The sequence below is a fragment of the Osmerus eperlanus genome, chromosome 6 (genome assembly GCF_963692335.1).
Source record: "Osmerus eperlanus chromosome 6, fOsmEpe2.1, whole genome shotgun sequence".
Taxonomy (NCBI): domain Eukaryota; kingdom Metazoa; phylum Chordata; class Actinopteri; order Osmeriformes; family Osmeridae; genus Osmerus; species Osmerus eperlanus.
Genome location: NC_085023.1, coordinates 7735345 through 7757261, shown reverse-complemented (window position 1 = coordinate 7757261; position 21917 = coordinate 7735345). Strand labels below are relative to the sequence as shown.

The following is a 21917-nucleotide window of genomic DNA, read 5'->3' as shown; positions in this document are numbered from 1 at the left end:
TTTACTACATGCCCTGGATGCTGTGTTCTCCATTTTTTTGTGTTGTGTCTAATGATTGCTGCATCGTGTTTATATATTGATTTGCTGTCTTTATGATCTGACAGCATTGTTTTATGTGAGCACAGGTTACATGGTTTAGGGGCGAGTGTTTGATTTTGCCAGAAGAGTCAGAGATTTCGGAAATTTAGTTGGAAGATTTGGTTTTGTGTTTACAGTTTTGAAAAACGGGGTGACTGTTTCAAGAAATGTGTTTTAACAATTGTGGAAAAACTGTAACCTCATGTTGTTTCTGGTGATAAATTAGGTCTACATATATCTTATTAGCCCTAGGCCTGCTCTGGCACAGCTACAATCCAAGGTTACAACTACTGCCCTTCCCACAACTCCCTTTATTGATTTCATACCTCTGGATATTAAGATGAGGTTATATAAAGTGGAGGGTGATGCTGGAACACATACTCTGATGTGCACACAGATGTAAACACACAGTAATGGGGAGGAGCTCAGTAATGATGCTCTTAACACATAACCCACTGGTATAAATCAAATATATTTGTTTTGAAGAATGTGTTCTCATTGCTAGAACAAAGATATTAGCAACACACGGAGAGTGCTAACTCACTGGTGTAGGAGAGTCTGAAGCCCTTATTAGTTCCTGTGCCATTGCTGTTGAACTCGAGCCACAGGTGATTGGATGTACTATTGATGACCACATTGGACATCTCGTTGCTGGTGAAGTTACCAAGGAGACGGGATGTGCTGTCCTCTCCATCGTACACCTGAAGATACGGAGAGGAGACATATGAGAATACAGTTTTTTAAGTAAATATAATCAATTGATTTGTACATTCCAGGGTGATTCTGTGCATATTTAAAACCCATACATTTAATTATGTATGGAGACACAAGTCTTGAGGGAAATAAGTGTGTGTAGAATACCAGCCTATATCAGAGGGAACTAAGATTTTTCTTGCTAATAATTGCACACTAGGTTAGTGTAGGTGTATATAGATTATAGGCTAGGTTACAGTGAGTTTATAAAACATACAACAGTGAGCTTCAGTAGAGTAAGATGTATGCTGCAGAACTTAGTGTAGGCGATAGGTTGTTGGTAAGGTTATATGGACTTTACAGCAGAGTTGGCTGCTTAATGAAAACCATCAGAGGTTATACATCACTGTCACAATCCAGTGCTTCTCATCACTATGGCAGCAGTCTCCTTACAGCCCTGACTTCAGCAGGGCCGAACTCTGTGTACAGGTCCAGAGATAGTGGTTTGTTAGTTGCCTGTCTAACTGTCTGCTGGCCTATCTACCTGTCCTCCACCCTGTCAGCTTGCCTTCTTCCTGTCTGCTGGTCTGTCTATCAGACCAGCAGCATGTTGGTTTCCATATAAATGTATATATTCCACAAATTCACAACATGGAAACCATATTACCCTATTAATAGTCAATAGAGCTGTGTGGGCATGCACTAGGAGTGTTTTTCTAGGAGAAAAGCTCCCTCAACAAACCATTTCATTCAAAATACTGAGATGTGTATTGCCTTTCCCTGCCAAGTTGAACCACATGCCACTGGTATATAGGAGTGTAAGGATCTGACTCTTACCTTAAGGAAGTCTCCATCTTGCAGCAGGAAGTTGCTGGTGGTGATCGTGATGCCCTTACCAGGTTCTGTATGGACGCGGTAGATACACTCGTGGTTGTTGTCATAATAAGAGGGATAGTTAGGGGAGAGAAGAACTCCATCCAATCCAACTGCGTTGGCTCCGCATTCAGCTGGCCAGGAGAGGGAAAGTAGGGAAAGGTGTGAAGGCAGTAAAAAATTTGACAGTAAGAGAAAGGAGAGGGATGAGAATAAGACAGGGAGATAATATATTCTGAAGACATTTCATGGCATCTGCGTTTCAGGGCAGTAAATGTCTTAATTAACTAGAGTACTAGTATTATCTTGTGGACTATCAAATTCCCCTTCACTGCACTATAGACTAGCCAACAAGTGGGAGGGAGTCAGGAAGAGAAAGAGAAAAAGAAAGAGATAGAAAGTGATGAAGAAATTGATGTCACACTGCTGAAATGATGAAGATGGGTTACAATTATGGAACTATCTGATTGAAAATGAATGTCTCAGTTAACCCTTATATTATATTTTTGGAAACCTTATGTTAAGCTGTGACTGATTATGAACTATAGAAGTGTGGGATATTGGTTTTAGTGGAGGATGGGGGAAAAACCACTCATAGGAATGCAGAGGCCTAGCTATAAATTAGGACATACATTTATGGCCCAACTCCTGGAGCTCCTACAGGCATGTCTGAAGCTGTCAAACCAAGGTCAGCACTAGGCCTGTGTTGAGGGGACTTTCTATGTTTAGAAAGCATGAGCATCCTATACCAATTAGAAGAAAGTTGATGTGTGTACACCAGGGGTGTAGCCAGAATAATCTTTTTGGGTAGGCCTAGAAAAATATGGATAGGCATCTTTTCAGTTTTTTTACTTATTTACTTTGCGATGTGCACCCGGTGCATAATTCTTTGGAGATATTTTCGTTTTTGGGTAGGCCTTAGAACAAATTGGGTAGGCCTGTGCCTACCCAGGCCTATCCGTGGCTACACCCCTGGTGTACACCCAACAGGGGCCTGGACATGGTCAAATTTATGTAAGGTCAGAGATGCCAACGTGGTACAGCATTTGTAATCAGAAACCCCAGAACAGGAGCCAATTGGATGACAAAGCGTAGAAACTGTCACCAACAGAAAAGTACCAATAGCAAAATTGACACAAATAATGGGAAGAAAATACAGTATATAAGGGACTGTCTTGTGAGAAACGGGCAGTCTGCTCCCGGGAACACAGTTGGATACTTTGTCACCCTGTGTCAAATAACTTTGCATCAAACTCTGAGTTCCAGTGCGTCTTTTGGATCAGGCCCACTTCAACACTTACAAATATTTCACTTGTTAAGACTTTGAATTATTTTTCACTTGTCAAGACTTAAGTATACCGGCGGGATAAATGTCTCTTGCACCCGACGCAAACCTAAAATGGGTTGGTCTGAAGTAGCTACATTACTCATAGGTGTGGTTTGGGCGTAACGTGCAATAAACCAATCAGAGCGTCATCTCACATTCCCTTTAAAAATCCTGTAAAGTGGAATTAAAAACTAGTTTCAAGTTCACCACACCACAGAATAATGTGTTATTAACTACCCATCCAAATTCGAATGAAAAAAAAACAACGACAAGTGTGTTAAATTAGGCTTTGAAATCGTAAGAAAATCAGCAGTCTTCTCTGTTCGAGACTGTGGGGGGCGTGTCGCCTGAAGGAGCTGAAGCTCTGCCCCTTGCTGGAAGGCCCCACCTCTCTCAAGTAAGCTACCTACGACCCAGATAATGGACGCTACGTCAAGCCGAACAAAACAGTATATAATTAGAATTTATTTGTTCAATGAGTGAAACATACAGATGCATATAAATGAAATGTTCCCCTGAGCTGTAACACAGGAGTAAAAATTGACACCAGAGACAGCAGACAGTGAGCTCTCCAACTACTTCTAGCACATTAGCTACCATTTCACCAAAATACCATAATTCTACTCTAAGTAGCCTAATATCAAGTTAGCGGTTTGCACTAACTCATAGCAGAGATACCTCTGGAAAAGTTATCTAGTATAATTATAACAAGCACACAGAACTGAGTGATGAACTGCTGGCGGCGGTGGATGGTCCAGGTGCGACCGGAGGAGGAACGGCCGGGAGGGCAATGCTCGGTACATTTACATTACATTTACATTTTAGTCATTTAGCAGACGCTCTTATCCAGAGCGACTTACAGTAAGTACAGGGAAATTCCCCCGAGGCAATTAGGGTGAAGTGCCTTGCCCAAGGACACAACGTCATTTTGCACGTCCGGGAATCGAACCAGTGACCTTCTGATTACTAGCCCGATTCTCTAACCGCTCAGCCACCTGACTCCCTACGGCTCCACGCTGCAAGAGAAGCCGTGTGTTGGTGAACCCCGTCTGTCTCTGGTCCATGTTAAAACTATCCGCCGTGAAATGGTCACTGCAGAGGCGGCTGTTGGAGTTTATCCGAAGCTCTCCATCAGCGTGGCTCTTCACAAAATCAATACACCTATTTTTCCTTTCCTCATCAATAGGGAAATTAAATAGTGTTGCAGCGCAGCTGAAGTTCTTGCATCCAGGGAAGATGCAGTTGCGGGTGGAGGGAGACATCCTGAAGCTAGCTAGCTAGCTGATGTAGGCTACAATAACAGTACAGCAGGAGGAACCATTCAGTGATCTGACGTAGATAGGTCGAAATGACGTAGATAGGTAGTTTATGGCTCCGCCCATTAAAACCTGATCTGAAAACGGAAGAGAAAACTTCTTCGGTCTAACTCCACATTTCAGTGCGACAAAGTTTTAGCGCTTTGCACATGCTTTCAGGAATTCATTTCACACGTATTAATGTACTTAAAGCAAAACATGGAATTTACTTTACAGGATCTTTAAAAGCAGGCGCGCTTGTTCCATGGCGGATTTGCCAGGCGCACGCTAGGAGCGGTTCACAACCGAGGAGACCGACGTTCTCGTCATAGCCGTAAAAGAGAAACTCACCTAAATTAGCTTAGGTTAAACAGGCATTTTTAACCATTGCTTTTTACCGTTACCATTACTGCAATTAGCCTGAATAATTTGGGTAAATGTGTATGCTAGATTTATGCTTTTTTTCACATCTTCATCCACATCCACAATGATTTCCCTTGTGTGGTAATATTTGGGTGTGCTCAAGCCTTCGGCGAGAGCACAACCTTTGTTCTCTCACATATATATTTATTATTATTATTTATTTTTGCCCCCCTAAATCTTTGTCAATATTTGGCCTACATAGACAACCTAGGTGTCAAAAGTTTCGTCTTGGTAGCGATTGAGTTGCTTGTATTTTTATTTACGTTCCGTTGCATGGTTTAGGCTGAAGTTAAGTTTTTGTGGCGAAAAGTGAAGCTAACGGTGGCTAATTTGCTAGCCACAGTCACTGACGTTACTAACGTCACTACGTCACTAACGTCACGAAAACACGCGTGACTACCTGTCGCAGAACATTCGTTTCGCATCTGTTAACTTGGGGGATAGCTAGGCTAACTATAGCTTTACTGCAAGGCAGCTGCAGAAACGCCACAAGCAAAGAGGCCAGGGTGATAACTATTTACTTTGTGATGTGAAACACAATTGTGAAATGTAATGTACAATATTAGCTGATATTATTAAGGAAGTAGGCCCACATCTACTTTCGGAAACGGTTTTCAATCGTTAAAATAAACATTCCTCACAAATAAATTTTCGTTGTAGGATTTATTATGACATTACATTACAAGTAAACGATGTTATGGGTGAAATGATCATTACCTGTGGTTTCAAACCAGTGTTGCTCACGGCAACGCTGTAGCCTACGCGAGACACTACAAAAACATCTACTGTACACAGCTGTAGGAAGTCAAACGGCGACAGAACATGTTACTCCCCTTACTCAAATCAAAAGTCTATCTAACTACTAACCTTAACTTCATTGCCACAGCCAGGAACGTTAAATCCAATTCAACCAACGCAATCGCTACCAAGACGAACGAACACAGCAGTAGTCTAGTACTGTACCGTAGTAGTACAATTTACCGGGGCAGCTTCTCCACACAGGGCTATATCGCACTTGGCGTTGTTATAGTACTGACAATGATCGCTACCACTGAGCTTTTTATGAAAGCGATTTTCCACTAAATAAATGTCAAGCTTATTTACGTTTTTGGGGGCATATTTTCAGTTAGCAGATGGTACTGTTTGAATCGCGATTCCATCTTCTACTGCCGGTAACGTCGTAGAATAATCTTCAAAGGGGGTTCTTTATTCATGAATGAATGCAATATGAGTAGGCTAAATTCCTTAAAATATCACGAGAAGGGAAAAACTTAAAAGGACGTTTAAATCATAGAGATTAGGTCAATTTTTACACCGGTCTGCCACATTTATTCGTTTTGATTCAAAGATGAGGCTGCCTCTTGCAGGGGAAATGAGAAGACATCTATTTCATTCTACACTTCACTCGTATTTTCAGTTGTAAATGAGCAGCAAAAAAAAATGCTTTTAAATCTATGTAATCTTTAGAAATAATAAGTATGCATTTTTATATAAAATATACAGAAATATCAGTTGTAAAAATGTAATTCAAAAACGGACCCCTGTGCAACCAACGCAAGCAAGCACACCCTACAATTTCCCCAGAAATTGTACCCTCTCTAGTTTTCCTTGTAATTATGTATGATTTGCAAAAATGGGAACTGTTGCGTCTGTGTAGATGAGAGAAGCAAAGTGTATGCGCGTTGTGTATACCCAACATTATGGCAAAGCATGCGTCATTAAAATAGCATCTGAATAACGCGTCACTGACTTTAGACTACGTTTTTCCTGGTCTGTGGCGGAATTGTTTTCTGAAACTGCAAAATAGCACCAGACGTTTGCACCGGAACACGCCTCCTCTTTTCGCTGAACCGCCCCCGGGAGCGCAAGTTCATTCCCTAATTTACCGACGTGCGTCTGTGGAGGGAAAAGTCTGCTGTGCGTCGGGTGCAAAATAGGAATGATACATGCGTCGGTGTACAAAGTCAATTGCGCTGGGTGCAAGATAGGGCCCTTTGAATTATTCTTCACTTCAAGACTTAGAATTATTCTTCATTTCAAGGCTTAGAATATTCCACACTAAAGGAGAACTTACAAACTTTTTCACGACAAAAGCAAGACAGAAATTGAGAGACAGCAAGAAAGACAGAGAGAGAGCATGAGAGATGGAGAGCAAGGATGAAGAGGATACTAGCATTTAGTTTGAAGCAGAATCTCTTGACAGCTATTGCTCTCTTTCTACATCTCTGGACCAATCATGCGCTGCCCCAAAGAGCACAGAACAAAAGTATTGTGCGTTTTGTTTAGGAAGTTGTTTGGTATTCAGGTGTAGTGCTGCAGGTAAGGACCCAGATGTTGCCTGGCAACCCACAATGCACTTTGATATAAGCATTCCTGCACTGTGCAGATGTGCATAATTGTTTATGTGTATAACAGACTGTGTATACATACCCACGCACCTGGGGAGGGCATCGCTCCAGACCCTGCGTCCACCCCCCAAGCAGTTGATTTTGTGCTCCCCTTCCAAACGGTAACCAAGGAAACAGGAGAAGATAAGAGAATCTCCCACCCCAAACTGGAAACCCATCCTTCGACTGTAGGCAGGCACGCCAGGGTCCTCACATGGCTCCAGAATGTACTCTGGTAGAGGGCAGGCACACAGACAGGTGAGTGGGGCTGATTTATATGTTGTTGTTACTGTATGGTTCATTTGTATAGTGTCAGACTTGATAACTTTATTTACAGTTTTTCACAATTGCTAAAACACTAAACCCCATTCTCTGAATCAAATGTTTAGTGGCCTGAACCCATTTGTCGAATCAGACACTCTTTTGGCAAAACTCTAAACACATTCTCATTCACTAAAAACATTTTGCACTGTGATGCACTTGTGATGCAAAATTGTAAACACAGGCTGCAAACAGTAAACACAACTACAACACAGTTGTCATCTGTGAAACACAATGACTCAAAATTGTTCACACTTGTTTCTAATGGTGGTTTTGGACAATGTCAGCTTTCACCGTCGTGTCCGTATATGTGAAAAGTTCAACATCAATCAACATTTTCTACTATAAATGTTTACCTTCCACCATACAGCCCTTTTATCAATCAAATTTAAGAGTTTTTCTTTGTGTGGCGGTGGAAGGTCTATGACCAAAACCCATATACCAGGGTAAAAAATAAATACAAAACTGAACTGGCCTGTGGTGACATAGGTGTGGAGTGTTTTCAAGGCTGGATCCAGTACACCAGAGGGTTTTTATCCCATTTTTCTTTGTTCTTTGTTGACAGTACTAAGTTGTGATGGTTACTGTAATATTTTCAAATCAAATTTACAGTATTTGTATAGCCCTTTTTACAAGCAATGTCACAGAGGGCTTCACATACCCCCATAGAACTGCCCCTCAGCCAACCTAAACCCTCAAGGAAGACAAGGAAAAACTCCCAGAAAAACTCACTAGAGGAGAAGAAATGGAAGAAACCTTGGGAGGAGCAATTCAGTGAGGGATCCCCTTCTCCAGAGACGGTTGGTGAAAGAGAGGTGCAGAACACAGGCTAAACATAGTCATACATCAGGAAAGTGTCAATGGGTGTTGAAACACCAAAATCCAGTGTTTCAAAATCCAAAATCCATTTTCTTTATTGCTACATAAATGCATTTACTGTGTATACTTAAACAAATGTGTCTTTACATGTAACTACATGCCCTGGATGCTGTGTTCTCAATTTTATTGTGTTGTGTCTAATGATTGCTCCATAGTGTTTATATATTGATTTGCTGTGTTTATGATCTGAAAGCATTGTTTGATTTTGAGCACAAGTTAAATGGTTTAGGGGCGAGTGTTTGATTTTGCCAGAAGAGACCCTTTTGGAAATTTAGTTTGAAGATTTGGTTTTGTGTTTACAGTTTGAGAAAATGGGTGACTGTTTCAAGAAATATGTCTTAGCAATCGAGAAAAACTGTAAAACAAGGGTATTATCCCAAATTGTGTATAGTTTGTGTTAAATTCTAGCAGATTCCAATGTTCATATTCACAGAGACAGGCACACACAGACAAACAAAAAGACAGACTTGATTTATTTGAGGAATCTAATAGTCAAAAGCCTGACACTCGTCATATCAGAGCAGGAATTCATTGGCCTGCCTGAGAAGGTGATGTTGAAGCCCTCATAGGACATGGAGAAGTCTGAGATGAAGCGCAGTTGAGCACTGAAGTTGCCGTAGAGACCAGCCTTGACAGAGGGAGGCAGGATGGAGCCAGTGAGCCTGGACACCGGTTCTGTAAAGCTTCCGTCCTCTGTGATCAGAAGGTAGTCATGGTTCTCCTCCAAGTGGAATGTGTGGAACACCATCTGGACACCTGAAGATGCAGGAAATAAAAACACTGGAAACTAGCTAACAAACTGACTTACTAATAAGCTACAGTGCATTTCCAACTATCTGACTAATTGAGTTATAACTGTTATCTGGCTATCTTAATGTCATCATGTAGGTTTGATTGTACCTTTTCCATGGGACACCTCTATGGTCCAGGTGCAGTTCAGGGAGTTGGGGTAGAAGTCAGGGAAGCCAGGAGACAGGATGGTTCCTGTTTTACCATAGATGTAGCCTCCACATAATGCTTGATTGAGAAAACATGACAGTTAGAAACTGGCTCGGAGAGAAAATACAGTACAACCTTAACATATCACATGTCAAGTTTTCACAGTGAATGCTTAATTAATGAGTGTCCATATATCAATTTGGGGAATATTTGGAACAAATGAAAGAGAATTTAAATACAGATGCTGAAGACGATGAGTAAAAATCATGATGTTGATGATTATGTCAATAGCAGTGAAAGCAGCACAGAGCAACAGCAACATTAGAAGTGCTCCATCAGGGTTTCTGAAACTGGGTCAGAGCCTGAGAAGAGCAACTACGGTAAGTGAGGGAGAGTAGGGGAGAAAAGGGGAGAGAGAAGAGGAGGACGAGTAGGGCACGTGTGTGTGGGGAGGGGGTCTCCCTGCACTTTGTACAGTTTAGAAACAAACTTTAGCAGCTGTGTATCAGTGCTGTGCGAGTGGAGCCGAGACTACTAGTGATGATAAGAGAAATCAGGTTGTGGTTGGAAGATAGATAGGAGCTCAACCAAACATGAAGAAGGGGGCTGGACATTTTGAGGAAAAGGCCAGGCTTGGGAATGAAATGAGAAGTTACCTCATTCCATATACAACCAGAACAGCAAAGTCTTACAGCATCACCAATCAATCAGTATCTGCACAGCAGGGATTTCTCACAGGGATACAATACAGGAAAAAGGCTAATATGGAACAATTACCATGATTACCCCATCTTTAGTGGGGTAAATGTGTTTGCTATAAACACCCATGTTTAAATACGGTGTATATGTGTTTACTGTGGAGGAGGGTAAGAATGTGGAGGGGGGGTGAAGAGAAAACCAGAGTGAGTGTGTATATGTGTGCACTGGGGTTATAGTAAGGCATGTGAATAGGTCACAAAATAATGTATGGATTGACATTCTATATTAGCCCTGAGCCAGCAGGCAAGCGAAATGCTGGTGATTAAACGGACTCATGCAGCACGCGTTATCAACATGCCTGGGGAGCACTATGATAATCTGCCAGGATGATACTCCTCCTACCATTTCTCTTCTTCTCTCTCATTGTCTTCATTATAATATCCCTCTCTCACTCCCTCACTCTTTCTCTCTCTCTCACAGTCTGTATGTCTATCTAGTCAGTGGTGTTCTGCTGGTAAATAATTCCTGTCAGTTCCCTCATCAACAATAAATGACCTCAGCTCCCCAAAGAGCAGGAGAAAAGGAAATTGAAGAAGGAAATTGACCCCCCCCCCACCCGGATCAGAAGACTGTACGTTAGCTATAAGCAAACACTCCCTCTGCTGCCTGTCTGGATGTGAGGGGACTGGATGATGACTGAATGTATGCTGTGAATAAGAGAAAGGAGACAGGAGGTACAAACACCAAAATGTGGTCATACCATCACAGCTGGGAAGAGCGTGGTTCCACTGATGGTTCCTCTCACAGACAATTGGCTCGTCATCACTTAGGGTGTAGCCTGGATCACAGCTGAAGGACACCCTCGAGCCAATCACAAAACTGTTGCCATGACGTTTCCCGTTCACGGGGATCCCTGGGTCCAAACATGAATCTGTTTCCATCATCACACCTATCAGGAGACAGAACTGGGTCAGTACAGCTTCAGGCAATTTCTTGACGAACCTATTGTCATATGTAGCAGGATTCCAGTGCTATCTCTGAATCTAATCCTGAACATGACCCCTGGTGGTAATGACGTACTTTCGTAGCGTATCTGAAATCCAAGGCTGGCGCGGCTGTTGTCGGAGGTAAACAAGAGGTACATGTAGTTGGAGGTGCTGATCAGGAAGTAGGGGGCCTGCGTGCCATGATATTCACCAATCAGAGGGGAGGAGTTGGAGGGGCCGTCCCTTATCTCCAACGTGTCATAATTGACCTCTGTCTGGAACCTGCTCATACGCACAAAAACAAATACTCAAAGGTAAGCTAAAGATAAAAAAGAGGGAGAGAGAGCAAGAGAGTGTGAGAGAAGAGAGAGAAATGTATATGATTGAGGTGAGGCTTACCGGTCGAAAGAGATCTTCACGGCGTGGTTTCTCCTGGCCTCAATCACCCACTCACAGCTTAGGGAGTCTTTGTAGTAGCCAGGCCAGCCAGGAGACAGTAGAACACCTGTAGGAGCTGTTAGGTGGCCTCCACAGGGAGCTGACACACACACACAGATACACAAATACCTTTTCACCAAGACTGTGCATGTGTGTGCATGCGTGCAAGCATGAGTGTGTTCCGTTGCTTACCTTCACAGCGGGGCACGGTAGCGCTCCATACCACGTTGCCATCCTGGATGATACAGGTGATGACCTCAGAGCCCTGCGTCTTGATGAAGCCCTCGTCACAGCTGAAAACCACTGAGCTTCCCAGAAGGAAATGCTCACCGACACGTTGCCCGTTCACTGGGATGCCAGGGTCGTGGCACTCATTCTGACCAAATGCTGCAGGGAAATACACACACAACCTCATTCATGACAGCTCTCTGCATCCCTAAAATGACTGGAGTGTATTGGAAGGTATTCTATTTCAATGCCTTAATGCAGCATGAGGTAGATAGAAGAGCTTCCACAGAAAGGAAAGGAGTGAGAGGATACAGTGAAGAGAGAGTGAAGTGAGTGGAGAGATAGGAGATGAGGTAGAAAGAGAAAATAATACCAGGCAGAGAGAGAGAGAGAGAGAGAGAGAGAGAGAGAGAGAGAGAGAGAGAGAGAGAGAGAGAGAGAGAGAGAGAGAGAGAGAGAGAGAGAGAGAGAGAGAGAGAGAGAGAGAGAGAGAGAGAGAGAGGTAAATGTGTTATCACAGGATATCTGCAGGGGTTGGGGACAGCCAATACTCAGACCTCATTTCAGCTCAGGGTGTCCACAACATAAATCCATTAACTTCCCGCCATTCCCCCACCACTGTGAGGGCCTGTCGATGCCTGTACTAGAAGCCCGAGGGAGACCCCTGCTCCGCTATTTACTTTTTCTTTAAAACACCAAAAAGAAAAGACGGAGAGAGAGAGATCTGTCCTGTATCCTGTTTACCTCCCGGGTGTAAAGCAGCCCTCCGGTTATGTTGTATCTATCTATTATCTCTTGTTTACAATTTCAAAATGTCTGAAGGCCGACAAAAAACATAATTTGCATTAAAATATGCATTAAAATGTTAATACAAAGGTAGACAATTCCCAGGGGTTTAAACACTGTTGTATTGGGAGGAAAAAAAGCTCAATCATGTTTTCATTTGTCATATGTTCTTTTCTGAATATTAAGTGGAATTAAGACAACTCAAAGGCCTTTTGGTCAAGAGCATAAAAGATCATTCTTCATTCACTTCACTTCATTCGTTCATTTGCATCTGGTAATACAGTAATGGTAGTCTAATAAGAGACTATACTTTACTTGTATACGTGATGTTAAATCCCTTTCCAGTATTGGAGTGGTCCGACTGAAACTCCAGCCTCATGATGTGTCCATTACTGGCAATCTGAGATGGGACGTCTTTACCAGAGAATGTCCCAAAGGTGGTGGTCTCTGTCAACCCGTCATCCTTGACGATCAGGTAGTCAAACTGTGGTTCCAGCTCAAAGTCGCTGAAGAGCAGGTGGATCCTGCTGCTCGGCTCCGAGATGATGAGCCACACACAGTTCATGTTGTTGCCATACTCTTCTGGGTAGTTCGGGGAAAGGATGGTGCCTGACGGGGCCGTGAAGTTGAAGAAGCAGGAAACTGAGGGGGACACAAACACACTTTTTAGTTGTTGTTTTTTTAAATTGAGGAATTACATTCAAATTCATTATGACACACAGGCAACCATACGCACAAGCACATCCACACTAACATTCACAAATTGACACACACCCACATGGTTTGTCAGACACAACAAATCTGTTTTCCAGTTCCTATTTAGCCTTGGGTCTTACAGACGCAGGAGGGCTTGTTGCCGGACCACTGGTTGTTCTGCTGGCAGGAGATGCTCCTCTCCCCCACCAACTCGAAGGCCGCTTGGCACTCAAACGTCAATGTATCGCCATGGAGAAACCTGACCCCAGTTCTTTTTCCGTAAGCAGGCACTCCCGGGTCTCCACAACTCCCGCGTTCTATCTCTGGAACATAGACCACACACAGTTACTATGCTTGTCCTAAAGTTACTGATTGTCATGCACCATATACAGCTGATCAGTAACCAGTAGTATTATCACAAAGCATGAAGGTCAGCGCCTCTGGTGTATGTTGGTGTGTGTAAGATAAGATAACACTTTATTGATCCACAAGCGGGAACATTTGAATGTTTCAGTAGCAGAGTGACAGGAAAAATAAAAGGTAATACAGAAATGAATAAGAAGAAAATAACACATACAACAGACAAAAAACTAAACTAAACTATACAACGTTTAAAGGTCCCATGACATGAAAATGTCACTTTAGGAGGTTATTTAACATGAATATGAATTCTCCTAGCCTGCCTTTGGTCCTGCAGTGGCTAGAAATTTTGATAAGTGTAAACCAAGCCCTGGGTATTCTTCTCCGCCTTTGAGAAAATTAAAGCTCAAACGCTCGGTTTTGAAAACCTTCTCCTTATGTCTAAATGACTAAATGTAAATGTTATGTCGTCATAAGAGGGAAGGTTACCTCCCCTTTCTCTGCTTTGCCCGCACGGAGAATTTGGCCCACCAATGAGAAAATGAGCTAGGTTTTTTTCCATCATAGAGAGAGACATCATGGCTTGCAAAAGACCGAAGCATGGCAGTTAGCCCCGCTTCTTTCTTCCTCATAGCATTTAAAGCTACAGACACAGAAACGGCACTTCCTGAGGAAAGCTCATTGTGGGACTGCTCGTCGTGGCTGTAATTCTGCACCAAGTCTGAATTTCGGGAAAGAGACTTCAGATACAGTATTTGGGGACCACTAAGGCCTATACAAAAGCATCCAAAAACAGCATGTCATGGGATCTTTAAACAATATAAACATTTGAACAAAGACAGCAACAAATATAGGTGCAAGCAGCAATTATGGAATCCTCTTGAAAACTGAGGACAATTTTAAAATTGACATTGTAGAGACATGTATCTCACAAATATATACAAAACTAGAGAGGGTACAATTTCTGGGGAAATTGTGAGGTGTGCTTGTGTTGGTTGCCGATGGGTCTGTTTTGTTACTGAAATTGTACAACTGATATTTCTGTATAAGTATGCATTCTTATTATTTATGAAGATGGCATTTACACTTCAAAATACTAAGATTGAAGTGTAGAATGAAACAGGGTTCTCTTGTAATTTCCATTTAGCCTATCACCATTCCCTCTTGCAGCCTCACAGAGTTGAAAACGTTGCATCAAAACAAAGAAATTGGGCAATCCTGTGTAAAAATGGTCCTATCCTATATCTAACAACGTTGTCACTCTGCAAATTGAAAAATGCCCCCAAAATCGTAAATAAGCTTGAAATGTATTTCTGGAAAACTGGCTAATATAGGCCTAACAAATTTACAAGAAGTGCAGGGGCGAAAATCTCATATATACTTTGGAGGGGGGACAATTACATGAAATGTTATCAAGAGCTAATTTTGAGGGGGGACACCAAAAGAAGTGCTGTGACACATTACCGACGTTGTAATGTAGGGATGCGTATTGCTAAGATTTTAACGATTCCGACTCCTTATCAATTCCTGCTTATCGATTCGATTCCTTATCGATTCTCTTATCGATGTTCCCCTCTACAGCCATAGGTCTGTGCGTCCTGCACCCCCCCACACACACACTCGTTCTAAACAAATTTCTCAAACTGGCTTTGACTGGCTCTGAAATGAGCTAATACCTACCACCTCTAGGCCTCTTCAGGCCTCTGTTTTCAAAACAAAATCTAGTCGGAGATAGAAACTTTCAGTTTCCTTGTGTTCAAGCTTCTATTACTCAACACCAGTAGGACTTACGCCTGGGACACACTGCCTGCGATCGGCTGCGATCTGCTGCGACGCGCCTGGAAGCGCCTCCTTTTTTCTTTCGGCGCCCATGTTATCAAATGGGACCTACCACACTGGCTGCGAAGCGCCGCGATTGCCTGCGATTGCCTGCGATCGCCTGCGATCTGCAGCGATCGTTTCGGCAGCTGGTCTAATGTTTTCGCGAGACGCTTGCGAAATCGGCTGCAGGATGATGAAATACACCATATTAGTTGATATATTTGAATAAAAAAACATGTTATTAAGATTTTACTCCATTAATTGTAGACTACGGTGAACATTTGTAAAGTTGTAGACTTTATAATTACACAATGTTGGTAACGAACGTCCTTTACATGTGTTTACCCTGATGAAAACGAATGAAAATAAACGGATTGATCCGTTGAGCTAGCATGCCCGTAGTTGTTTTGTTTGTTTGAGAGAAACGAGTTGTCACGCGTTGCACACAACACACACGCAGACATAGCCTACTGAGAGAGAACCCCCAAGTCGATTTCTAAAATCAGCATCAAATGAATTCTCGAAGTTGAAAAGCACAGGGAGTTGTTGTATGCCAGCAACAATTTTACAAGGACAACGTAGATAAGGATCAATGCTGGGATATAGCCAATGCCATGTTTATGTACCATGTCAGCGTAAAGGAAAGCTCAGAGTAGCTGCGCGTCTGGTGTGAACAGCTTTTGCTAGATTGTAGCCGATCGTGGCGCTGCGCGGCGTGTCCGGGCGCTTCGCAGCCAGTGTGTCCCAGGCGTTACAGGGGTCCTAACAACAGGGGAAATAACTTCAGTGTCACCTTTCAAAAGAGACCATTTACATGCATGTACTCCAAATGGTTCAACAACAGCTTTCAATGTACTTTGGGTATGTTGTTTAGGCGTTTTCAGGCACATTTAACAGGACTATTAAAAGGTTAAACAATTAAAATGCTAAGTTTAACTAGAGAGGGTACAATTTCTGGGGAAATTGTAGGGTGTGCTTGCTTGCGTCGGTTGCACAGGGGTCCGTTTTTGAATGACATTTTACAACTGATATTTCTGTATATTTTATATAAAAATGCATACTTATTATTTATAAAGATGACATAGATTTAAAAGCATTTTTTTTTTGCTGCTCATTTACAACTGAAAATACGAGTGAAGTGTAGAATGAAATAGATGTCTTCTCATTTCCCCTGCAAGAGGCAGCCTCATCGTTGAAACAAAACGAATAAATTGGGCAGACCGGTGTAAAAATAGACCTAATCTCTATGACTTAAACGTCATTTTAAGTTTTTCCCTTCTCATGATATTTTCAGGCATTTAGCCTACTCATTGCATTCATTCATTAATAAAGAACCCCCTTTGAAGATTATTCTACGACGTTACCCGGCAGTAGAAGATGGAATCGCGATTCAAACAGTACCATCTGCTAACTGAAAATATGCCCCCCAAAACGTAAATAAGATTGACATTTATTTAGTGGAAAATCGCTCATTCATAAAAAGCTCACTGGTAGCGATCATTGTCAGTAACAACGCAAAATGCGATATAGCCCTGTGTGGAGAAGCTGCCCGGTAAATTGTACTACTACGGTACAGTACTAGACTACTGCTGTGTTCGTCTTGGTAGCGATTGCGTTGGTTGAATTGGATTTAACGTTCCGTTGTACGGTTTAAGCTGAAATTAATTATTTTCATGAACAGATTGACAACGTTTAGGCTGTGGCAATAAAATTCAGGTTAGTAGTTAGATAGACTTTTGATTTAAGTAAGGGGAGTGCCGAACATGTTCTGTCGCCGTTTGACTTCCTACAGTTGTGTAAGCTAGATGTTTTTGTAGTGTGTCTCACGTAAGCTACAGCGTTGCAGTGAGCTACACTGGTTTGAAACCACAGGTAATGTTTTTTTCACCAACAAATCGTTTACTAATGTCAGAATAAACCCTACAACGAAAATGTATATGTGAGGAATGTTTATGGGGGACGGGTTGTTTCCATCCTTATTCTTTAAGTATAACTTATTTTAGAGTTCTCTTCCCCTGGAACAGATTTCATGTTCCAAATGAGGGGGGCTGTCGCTGTCTTGGTGTGTGGGGTTGCATCAAATTCCCCTTTTTTGCTCTGTTAAATTGCTGCACCAGTCCACACTTGACCGGTGGGGATCTCATTCTATTATGACTGTAACTGTTAGCTGCTCCTGGCATTCTCTAATCCCTGCTCTCCTCTCTCTGTCCCCCCCCACACACCCCTTGTGGTGTGGGGGGTTTGAGTTGTCAGCACCTGCCTGGTCGTCGGTCAGCCAACGCTGGACCTGGTCGCGAGTCTCCCGGTCCTGTCCTACATCTATAAAGTTGAATAATGGATTTTGGTGTTTTAAAAACCCATCGACACTGTATGACTATGTTTAGCCTGTGTTCTGCTCCTCTCTCCCACCAACCGTCTCTGTAGGAGGGGATCCCTCTCTGAATTGCTCCTCCCAAGGTTTCTTCCATTTTTTTTTTCTCCTGTTGAGAGTTTCTTGGGAGTTTTTCCTTGTCTTCCTTGAGGGTTTAGGTTGGTTGAGGGGCAGTTCTATGGGCATATGTGAAGCCCTCTGTGACATGCTTGCGTGTAAAAAGGGCTATACAAATAAATTTGATTTGATTTATTTTAACGATTGAAAACAGATAACGCTACATCATAGACCACTGTAGTATGTGTTGCCCGGGCAACACAGGCTAATGTCATGATGCTAATACTTCAGTGAAATAGTAGACTACTGTTTCCGAAAGTAGATGTACTTCCTTAATAATATCAGCTTATATTGTACATTAAACATCACAATTGTGTATCATATCACAAAGTAAAATTAGTAAATAGTTATCACCTGGCCTCTTTGCTTGTGGCGTTTCTGCAGCTGCCTTGCAGTAAAGCTATAGTTAGCCTAGCTATCTCCCAGAAGTTAACGAGCTGCTAAACTAATATTCTGCTAGAGGTAGTCACGCGAGTTTTCGTGACGTTAGTGACGTAAGTAGCGTCATTGACTGTGGTTAGCAAGTTAGCCACCGTTAGCTTCACTTTTCGACACAAAAACGTAATTTCTACTTAAACCGTGCAACGGAACGTAAATCCCAATACAAGCAACTCAATCGCTACCAAGACGAAACTTTTGACACCTACGTTGTCTATGTAGGCCAAATATTGACTGAGTTTTAGGGGGGCAAAAAGAAATTAAAATAATAATAATAATATATATGTGAGAGAACAAAGGTTGTGCTCTCGCCGAAGGCTTGAGCACACCCAATAATGGATTAAAAATCGATATGCTCAGTTTAATAATGCGACACGCGAACGTTTGCTGATAACACACGCCGCCCCGATAACGTGAAATGATCAATAAGATCAATACTAATGTGAGACTAATGCCGGAGCTAAAATGTATGCTTCAAACGACGGGACAGAAGATAACTAGATCGACTACACACAATAAAGGCAAATTGCTTCACACAGTAACAAGTGGTTGTGATCACTTTTGAGCAGTTTAGCTCTACCTTAGATAGTTAGAGCTGAAGCGCGAACGTTAGCTGCGCTGCTGCATGCATCGAACACATGACGTTCCAGTAGTTCATTCCATGCTGTGTGTTCAAATGCTTCTTCATATTTGTAGTATTTCCTCCCTTCGACGAAATAGACTTTTTACACGCGTTACAAGTGGCGTTTTTGTCATTTTGTCGTGTGAAATACAACCAAACTTTAGAACGATTCTTCCTAGTTGCCATGTTTGCTGCAGTCTGTCTTATGCGCAAACTTTTATAGTTTATTCAGACAGATGTTCGCGTGTCCCATTATTAAACTGAGCATATCGATTTTTAATCCATTATTAAACTTAGCATTTTAATTGTTTAACGGCACAGAGAATCGTTAACAGAATCGTTAAGGAATTTTGCTAACGATTCCAAGGAATCGATTCACTGGGAACCGGTTCTAAACAAAAACCGGTTCTCGATACCCATCCCTATTGTAATGTATATTGGGGGGGACAAATCGTATTTTGCCAAGGATTGGGGGTGTTGTGTCCCCTCCGGGATATCCGCCAATGTAGAATGATCATTATGTGTCAATAACAACGTTCCTGTTCCGAAGACTAGGGGGTCATGAGATGTGACCGGCTATCCGCGCTGTAAGTAGGGAAAACCGCCTTGCTCTTATCTACTCCAATCATTGGAATATTGAATGGCGTCGATTGCTGTCAGGAATATTAATCTATCAAGCATTGCACAGTCAGTCGGTGAACAAGTTTAAGAAAGCTTTATTGCTTGCGGCCAGCGCACAAGGAGACAAAAACAACACACGCCATTGTGCTACAAGTTTGTCTGATAGCATGTTGTGCTAGCTAGCTATTTAAACAGAACCGCTCTTGACAGTCATTGGTTAAAACAAAGGCATGCAAATGTCCCATGGCTCTTCTTCATTGGCTCCCTTGCATAGACCTGGCGCGCGTGTTTACGTGTGTGCGTGTTTAAGACATCAACCCTGATTGAAACACAACAACAGGATCTCCTGATGTCGTAAAAGCTCCTTCACATGTGTCAACAAATGGTCACCAGACCTTGCATCTCCACCTATAGTCCTTGTCGCACAGTATCTTAAAGGGGTGATTGATTGCAAAACCGATTTTACCTTGTCATAGTTGAATAACGACAGTTCGGTGGGTAAAATGAAGATACAGTGAACCTCAAAGTCTATTGACACCTCTTTCCTATGCAAATGAAAAAAATTGGCTGTAAAACACTAGCTTTTCAACAAAGCCACCGGACTGACGTCAGTCCGGGACCGCCTTTTTTGGCTCTGGTCTGTATCTTTGTCACGCCCCAAAATGTACATCCAGACCAGTCCGAGGTAGCATAGATCTCCGATGCTAGTTTAGCTGCGCGCTGCTCTGTGTAGGCTACTTCTAAGCAATTACAAAGAATAACGTTTTGAAATATAACAAGAATATTGAAAATGGACCACGGTCGTAAATGCTGTGTTCCAGGCTGTACAGGGAAGGCTAACACTCATAGTCTTCCCAAGGAGCCAAACATTCGACAGGCATGGCTGCTGTTTGTCTATGAGAAGATCCCGGCGAAGTCATGGCCAATTGCTAACGCCTGTCTAGATTATCTATTTGAAAGAACTGGAGAAAGGCAGGTGCTAGATACAGGATACGTTAGCATTGCTAATAACTGTTACCGACGAAATCATACTACAGCTTGCGGTTCCGATGAACGTAAGGTCGGAACGCACCTATTTTCAGCAACAGCTTCATAGCAAATCCTGCTTTAGCTACATTGTCCCAGGTTTTCAAAACCGTCCTTGGTGAAATGGTTCGCGCAAATGTGTCGAGGGTCGAACTGCACAGGGATCTTTTACGCTACGGTATAGACAAACGTCAGCCATGCCCGTCTAGTCAATGTTAGCTAGACTCTAGCTCATCTGCTTTTTATTAACGCTGATTTGCAAGGAATGCAAGAAAAGCTAGATAGCGAAAACACCTAGACTGCAGGCATTTAAACTAGTTTAGCTTGCTAACGCAAGAGCATAGGTAGAATGTGTGATGATTTAGCCTAGTTTATTGGCAATGGGGCTAACGTTGTTTCATGTTCCTTACTGTTTCATTCAAATAAATAACCTGTGTTGTTATGTAAATCTACAATTCACGATGCATGTTTGTCCAGATCTTTGTCAGGTTATTTTTCAGCAAGATGTCTAGAGCTAGTTAACTGAAGCTGAGTTGAATCACGATATAGTTTGGTTGCTATAAACTGTAACGTTCTACCCACCTAAGTCAATACAGTTTGCTTCGACAACAGAAGTAGAAACAACTAACGTTATCATTTCAAATGATATCTAGTCAATCTGTTAAACTGTTGTGTAGACACAATAGATTTATTTGCACGTTTTTATTTCAATTCTCCACCTTCAGTGTTTCAGTGAGTGCTGTTGGCCGTGTTGCGTTTTTGCTCCCCAGCTTCACTCGTTGAAAACCAACCAATCAGCGCGCAGCTCATCTAAATAGTAATGAGCATACCATAAAAGGAGTAAAAGCTAGTGTTTTTTCCCGGGAAAATTTCAGAGGATCTATCAGGGGGCATAGAACAGCACCGGGGCCATTTTCAACCCAACCAATGTTACATACCCTATTCGGAGACCTTAAGGAACAGTGTGAAATACCCCAAAAACCCAGTCAATCACCCCTTTAAAACAACCACAGCCCCCTCTTCTAAGTCCTCAGCCCCAAGATAAGGGTCTTGTATGTTTACCCAGAGTTCAGATTTGGCGGTAGGCCTCTCTTTGCACCCAAGGAATACTGAACTCAGAATCATTCTTATACAGGATAACAGTTACATCTTCAATTTTTCCAACAATTGCTCAAAAGGAATTATGATCATCATAATACAGGGTGTTGATATCACAGCCTGGAAACATAGCTAGCTACATGTTATCACCCTGGCCTTTGTCTGTGGCATTTCTGCAGCTGTCTTGACGTTTTAGGTAACTAACTAGCTATCTTCCAGAAGTAAACGAGCTGCTAAACGTTGGTTTGTGATGTTGTGATGTTAGTGACGTTTGTGACTGTGGTTAGCTAGTTAGCTACCGTTAGCTTCACTTTTATCTTCTTTTTTTTTTTTTTACTATGCCTAAACCGTCAAATGGAACTTTCGCCCGGATACAAGCATTGTCTATGTAGGCC

The 21917-nt window shown here is 42.3% G+C and overlaps 1 protein-coding gene across 1 annotated transcript in view; it reads right to left on the bottom strand.

Moving 5' to 3' along the window:
* The window catches only part of LOC134022079 (CUB and sushi domain-containing protein 1-like), a 522528-nt gene that overhangs the window by 217923 nt on the left and 282688 nt on the right, over nt 1–21917 (bottom strand). Inside the window, exons 13-23 of the mRNA XM_062463297.1 lie at nt 13189–13371; nt 12668–12994; nt 11531–11725; nt 11300–11438; nt 10995–11182; nt 10675–10863; nt 9177–9293; nt 8817–9032; nt 7120–7308; nt 1609–1778; nt 623–779 (exon numbers count right to left, since the gene is read on the bottom strand). Of these exons, the coding sequence (XP_062319281.1) occupies nt 623–779; nt 1609–1778; nt 7120–7308; nt 8817–9032; nt 9177–9293; nt 10675–10863; nt 10995–11182; nt 11300–11438; nt 11531–11725; nt 12668–12994; nt 13189–13371 (2070 nt within the window). The remainder of the gene's footprint in view (nt 1–622; nt 780–1608; nt 1779–7119; nt 7309–8816; nt 9033–9176; nt 9294–10674; nt 10864–10994; nt 11183–11299; nt 11439–11530; nt 11726–12667; nt 12995–13188; nt 13372–21917) is intronic.